This window comes from Capra hircus, chromosome 6 (genome assembly GCF_001704415.2).
Source record: "Capra hircus breed San Clemente chromosome 6, ASM170441v1, whole genome shotgun sequence".
In the NCBI taxonomy this organism is placed as follows: domain Eukaryota; kingdom Metazoa; phylum Chordata; class Mammalia; order Artiodactyla; family Bovidae; genus Capra; species Capra hircus.
Genome location: NC_030813.1, coordinates 89,441,397 through 89,448,162, shown reverse-complemented (window position 1 = coordinate 89,448,162; position 6,766 = coordinate 89,441,397). Strand labels below are relative to the sequence as shown.

Below are 6,766 nucleotides of genomic sequence, written 5' to 3'. Positions count from 1 at the left end.
GGCATGGGAGGGGATGCAAAAACAAAGGAGGAGCAGTCAAGAAACAATAGTGCAGTCATGGGGCAGGGTCCTGGTTCCTCTTCAAGTAATATATATATACCTTTGAGTTCTTCTGCAGGAACTAAGGCCCCCACCCAGTAGGAGGATGGTAACTTCATATTGAGTCCAAGATTCCTGGAACACCAGCATGCTAACTCACCACTGACCAACTGGAAGAAAGTCTGCACACAGGGGAAGATAATGAAGACTTTGACCTCCTTCCTCAAAGGATTCCTCCCTTTAGAATCTTCAGAGCTGGTTTTTGAACACAAGTTCACCTTCTCCACAGGTTGTCAGACTCTTGAATGAAGCAACCTTTCCTTTTCCAACCAACACTCAACTCTCAAATATTGGCTTTTGAGCAGTAAGCAGCCAAACCTGAGTTTGGTGAGAAGTATAGAAAATAAAACATCAAAATACAATACTTGTACAAAACAAGTATAAGTGTTAGGGGAAGCACACAAATTGAAACCGCCCACCCTGGCCAGGCACCATAGTAACCATTTGTATGAGTCGTTTTATGACATGAGATCCTGATAAGAAATACAGAACTAATAAGCCACCACCAACCAGAAGAGTTTGGGAAAGGTTGAAAAGAGACACTGCGTGTCTGTCCACTTCCCAGAATCCCTCTCGCTAGCATCCATCTTGGCTGACCATTGCGTGCGCCACCAGGAAAGAGTCTGAATTAGAATGATTGGCCAAAGACCACTCAGAAACTAATCCCATCACCATAAAACCCGAGACTGCGAGCCACGAGGTAAAGCTGTTCTCCTGGGTTCTCTTACCCTACTGCGCTCTACTCGGCTGCCTTTTCCCAATAAAATCTCTTGCTTTGTCAGCAGATGTGTCTCCTTGGACAATTCATCTCCGAGTGTTAGACAAGAGCCCAGATTCGTGTCCTGGAAGGGGTCCCCCTTCCTGCAACATAAGTATTGTAATGTAAACTTATTTTACGCACATGTGTCTAACACTGAATACATGCATACACAGTCTGCAAGTATGTATATACAGTGAAAGTGAAGTGAAAGTGTTAGTCACTTAGTTGTGTTCTACTCTTTGCACACCCATGGACTGCAACTCATCCTCTGTCCCTGGAATTCTTCAGGCAAGAATACTGAAGTGGGTTGCCATTCCCTTCTCTGGGGATCCTCTTGACCCAGGGATCAAACTCAGGTCTCCCACACTGCAGGCAGATTCTTTACCAATTATCTGAGCCATATGCATTGCCCCATTTATATATAAATCTATGCCAGATCACATAGGTTTATTATTTCCCTGCTACTGCTACTGCTAAGTCACTTCAGTCGTGTCCGACTCTGTGCGACCCCATAGACAGCAGCCCACCAGGCTCCCCGGTCCCTGGGATTGTCCAGGCAAGAACACTGGAGTGGGTTGCCATTTCTTTCTCCAATGCATGAAAGTGAAAAGTGAAAGTGAAGTCACTCAGTCGTGTCTGACTGTTAGTGACCCCATGGACTGCAGCCTACCAGGCTCCTCCACCCGTGGGATTTTTCAGGCAAGACTACTGGAGTAGGGTGCCATTGCCTATTATTTCCCTAGCCATGTAAAAAGTTATTTTTGTTATGCCCAAGCCGCAAAATCTCCCAATGATCACCAGGGAGCTGATATCCGATGCAAAAGCAAGAGAGTTTTTATTACCAAGCGTGAGCTGGGGCTCCCACCATTACCGATGCAGCGGCTATAGGGAGGAGCCCCGGGTTTTGGATTACATTGCTTATATAGAGAGTGTTCAAAAGAAAAAAAGAATTTCTAGGTAGGGGGACGTCTGATTGATCATTTTCTTTCAAAGGGTTGTGTGTTGGTTTTTGATTGGTCTCTGTTACCTAGGTGGACTACAAGTTCCTGAACGTTAAGTCAGGAGATTCTGGTCTGGGGTCCGATTGGCTCGTGGGTGGTGGGGTGAGGTCAGGGGATTTCCAAAGGCTCCTTTCCCAGAACCTTACAAAATGGAGTCTTTCTGTTAAAAAAATGGAGTAGCTTAGATTCTTCAATTTTATTACCCCAAATTGAAATAAGAATACTTCCTAACAAATTTCAACATGATGAAGTAGTTATTGTGTTCCTTTTATGATCGTGTACAATAGTATTTTATTGAAAATTAGCAGTTAACCTCATAACAATATCAAATAACTAATATTTTGCAAAATAGAAACAGCATCTGTGAGTAGTGAAATTACATTAAAAAATTTCTCCTTATTTCCTCTGTATTTCTATGTTATCTACAGTGAGCATGCATTCATTGCCTTTTATAATGATAAAAAATATAAGTATATCTTTATAAACAACTAAAACCTCAATACTCCTTGCACTCAAGAGGAAGTATTTTTTACCACAAAGGCTTTAAAAGGAAAAAATTGCAAAAGAATATTCCAGAGCGAAATACCCTTTGGTGGTTTTGTTTATTGATAGGGTCTATGACTGTAGTAAGTGCTTAGTTTGTGGACATTTTCTGCTAACTAATTCCTGTCAGAAAAAAAAGAAAAAAAGAAAGAAAAAAGTTCAAGTCCATTCAATCTTTATCACTCCATGAATGTTTGAACAGCAGACAGCTACAGTAAATTGTTACCTGATTGAGACTTCCTGCCAGGAAAGCCCTCTCTCAGCACCATTGCTGATAAAGGCGGCAGCTTGAAAGTATTCTCAGGCTGGTTAGCCACGGTGATTCTGAAGGGAGTTTTAACAAGGCTCCAGAACTGGAGGACTTTATAAAATTGTTTTGGTCCTTTGGCCCTTTGAGTCATACTTAGGAATTACTGAATCCAACTATCTATGTTTTTGAACCAGATAGTAAAAGAAAAACAGGCAAAAAAAAAAAAAAATTAACTATGAACATCTCATTTCCAGTGTATCTTCTCCCAAAGTTCATTTAGCTTGAGAAACATGTTGCTCTTACAACTGTTTTTTGTGTTTTTTTTTTTTCTGATAATTATCACTAAGAATCACTCTGTTAAATGCCTTACTCAGCACTCCAAGCTGACTGGAATTGTATATTAAGAGCAATATTAATAGAAATAATAATAGTTATTTATAATAGTTGCTAATTTTTAAATACAGGCTGCATAAGAGGAGTTAGGCCAAATGTTTGCATACATCATCTGTTTAGTCCCCACAATAATCTATGAATTAGACAGAAATAATAGTTATTTATAATAGTTGCTAATTTTTAAGTACAGACTACATGAGAGGAGTTAGGCCAAATGTTCACATACATCGTCTATTTAGTCCCCGCAATAATCTATGAATTAGACATTCATCCCCAGTTCATAAATGAGGAAACAGGCATAGAGGGGAAGTGAGTTTAGCACATCCTTGTGGACCGTGCTAAGGACTTTGGACCTTGAAGATAATTTGGGTGAAGGTGCACAGGTGGACCAAATATGAAAAGCACCAAATGAGTGAAACTAATTGGAAGACCTTTCCCTGTGGACACTCTAGTTCTGCAGAATGATAAACATGCTGAGGACCTAATGGTCATGTGTCTTTTTTATTTTGTCATGTTGTGACTGTTTCATCCTTCCTTTTTCCCCTTGGCAAATACCTGTACTACCTCCAAGAGCTCGTTCTGGGGTCAGTTCCTCTCTGAAAAATGTGCTTGTGTGAGAGGCAGCCCACCATGAAAGCAAGAGCACAGAGTTGGAAGTCTGACCTGCTCAGACTTCAGCAAAGTGGTGTTGAGAGACTCAGTCTTTCTGAGACTGTTACCACAACTCTAAGATGGGAATAATATTACCTAGCATGCAAAGTGGATATGAAAAGTTAAATGATACTCTGAAATACTTTATAAACCTCTGTAAATAGTATCTATTTGTGCTAAATTTCTTCAGTCATGTCCAACTCTTTGAGACCCTGTAGCCTGCCAGGATCCTCTGCCCATAGGATTCTCTAGGCAAGAATATGGAGTGGGTTGCCATGCCCTCCTCCAGGGGATCTTCCCAACCCAGGGATTGAACTCAAGTTTCTTGCTTTTCCTGCATTGGGAGGTGGAATCTTTACCCCTTGTGCCACCTGGGAAGCCCAGTGTCTGTTTAAGGAGTTTGATATCTCAAAGCCTCCTCACTTCCCCCACCTCAAGAAGACTGAATAAGGCATTCTCCATTTTCTCTTAGCAGTCTAAGCCTGCCTCTACACAAACACTGCCACCTTAGGTTGAAATGGCATTAGCTCATGAGGCAGAGGAACCAGAGATCAAATTGCCAACATCTGCTGGATCATGGAAAAAGCAAGAGAGTTCCAGAAAAACATATATTTCTGCTTTACTGACTATGCCAAAGCCTTTGGCTGTGTGGATCACAGTAAACTGTGGAAAATTCTGAAAGAGATGGGAATACCAGACCACCTGTATGCAGGTCAGGAAGCAACAGTTAGAAGTGGACATGGGACAACAGACTGGTTCCAAATAGGAAAAGGAGTACGTCAAGGTTGTATATTGTCACCCTGCTTATTTGACTTATATACAGAGTACATCATGAGAAATGCTGGGCTGGATGAAGCATAAGCTGGGATCAAGATTGCTGGGAGAAATATCAATAACCTCAGATATGTAGATGACACGTTCAGAGTTTTAACAACTGGGTTCCCAGGGAAGACACCAAGAACTATTTTTAACATTTCATTTTTGTGAAATGTCAACATTATTAAAGGATCAATAATGAGTAAAATATTTTAATATCATGCTCTGGAATATATTTCCATTAAGTAGTAGAGAATTCTAGTCTCATTTTTATCAATTTTCTATCTTAGGGTGCAGTATAAATTTTAAGGTGATAAAAGCAGAGTCCAATATATTTAATTTTTTTTTAGAAAAGCAGCCCAGAAAGTTTAAGTGCAATTAATATTTATTGGCAAAGTTAATTGTGACATTAATAGGTAAACAAGTAGTTATTAAGAAATATAATCATGGAAATATGCAAATTATATCAGCCAACATATACTAAGTAAAATCAGTCTTTATTAAACCAAATCTTTCAAAATATATTTTTGCTTAAAATTCTGGAGATTTTTCTTCATATGAAATTATGATGTCAACGTTATCTCTTTGCTCTATTGACGCATGCTATCAAAACTTCATTTCTTTTATTTATGTAGAGTTTCAAGGATAATAAAAACATCAGATGATTTGTTTTCCACAAGTAGATTGAAAATTTAAAAAGAAGAAGAAACATTTTCTATAGCAACTGTAGGGATTTAGGCAGCTAACTCTTCAAAAGCCTCTTTATTATTTTCTTATACAGAGGATTCTGCTGGTCCAGGCAAATTTTCCTCCCCGTCTTCAGCGTAGCTCTGCCAGAGAAAGAAGAGAGGTTCGTTTCAGTCCTGGGGGTTTGAATTTAGAATTAGGCTGGCGGGGAGATGGCGGGGTTTAGAGGGACGGTAGGGAAGGGGAGAGCAGAGGGTGGGCACAAAAGCAGCAAGTTCCAGGACTCACATCAGTTGGGGGCTGGGGCAGTGGAGCCCGGCTCCGATCACTTCCAGGCTGGAGATGTGCCTGGGGTGAATCCCCGAAGTGGTCTTCAGACACACGCATTGCAGGTCCTCCTCTCTACCTTCAGAGTCCACCGGGAGCGAGACGGAGGCGGCAGGGAGTGACGACTCTGTGAATAGTCAGAGGGACCTTGGGGATCTTCTCACTGCCTTGCACCTTCATTTCCTTATCCACAAACCACATCCCTCTGAAAGAGTATTGCCGGCTAGGCCAGCACGTGGCACCGCGCCTTCACACCTAGCAAGCGCTTGGGAAATCCTAGCTGGGATCCGGAGATTACGGACTCCGTTCCCGGGACTTCCCGGACTCTCTGCTGCCCGGGACCTCTCCCCGCCCTGCTTCCGTCAGCGCTCACCTTGGGCGAGGGCGATGGCCGGCAGGAGCAGCAGCCCCAGGAGCAGCAGCCCCGGGCTGGACCGCGGGCGGGAGGCTCGGGTTCCGACTGCCGGGTTCATCGCGCTCAGCAGTGCCAGCTGGAGTCGAGAGCCAGTGCGCGGGCAGCAGGGCTGGGGCTCCGCAGACTCGTGGTTCCCCACCCTCTCCAGACCCGTTTTATCCCCGCCATCTGTCCACTTCGGAAGCTTGCGGTGGAGGGTGGGGAACCGCGGTGCGGAAACGGACACTTCTGCAGAATTTGGCTCTGGACAGACAAGATTAGGCCAGAAAAAAGAAAAAAAAGAAAGCCGGAGACCAACAGTCTTACTGGGAGCTGGTGGCAGGATCCAACCCCCACCCTGAATTCACATACATTCCTACAGTTAGAAACAGTACTTGAACCTTCTGAAAATATCTTTATTATTCATTTATTTATTGGCTGTGCTAAATCTTCCCTAACTATGTAGGGGCTTTTGCCAGAGCAGGGGCTACTCTTCCTTGCAGTGCTGGGGGAGCCTCTCATTACAGTGGCTGCTCTTGTTGGAAAGCACCGGCCCTAGACACGGAGGGGGTGGGGGGGTGTTGAGTAGTTTCAGTGCACTGGGCATAGTCGCCCTGCAGCATGTGGAATCTTCTGGATCATGGATGGAACCTGTGCCCCCTGCATTGGGAGGTGGATTCTTAACTGCTGCATGACCAGAGAAGTCCCCCAAACTGTCTGTTTTCTTTGTTATGTGCAATAGTAGAGTCACTTTGCAGTCGCTGTGTCGCAATTTGTGGAGCAGGAGTTTCTGTTTCCTCCTCCCAACGGCCTCCTCAAGAACTGCTCCTTCACTTCTGTTTCTT

General features: G+C 43.2%; 1 protein-coding gene across 1 annotated transcript; it reads right to left on the bottom strand.

Moving 5' to 3' along the window:
* LOC102181854 (platelet factor 4) lies at nt 5,123-6,259 on the bottom strand. Its single transcript, XM_013964718.2, has 3 exons — nt 5,901-6,259; nt 5,489-5,654; nt 5,123-5,343 (listed from the first exon to the last, which is right to left on the bottom strand). The coding sequence occupies exons 1-3, from the start codon at nt 5,998-6,000 to the stop codon at nt 5,256-5,258; spliced, it is 354 nt and encodes a 117-aa protein (XP_013820172.1). The 5' UTR covers nt 6,001-6,259; the 3' UTR covers nt 5,123-5,255.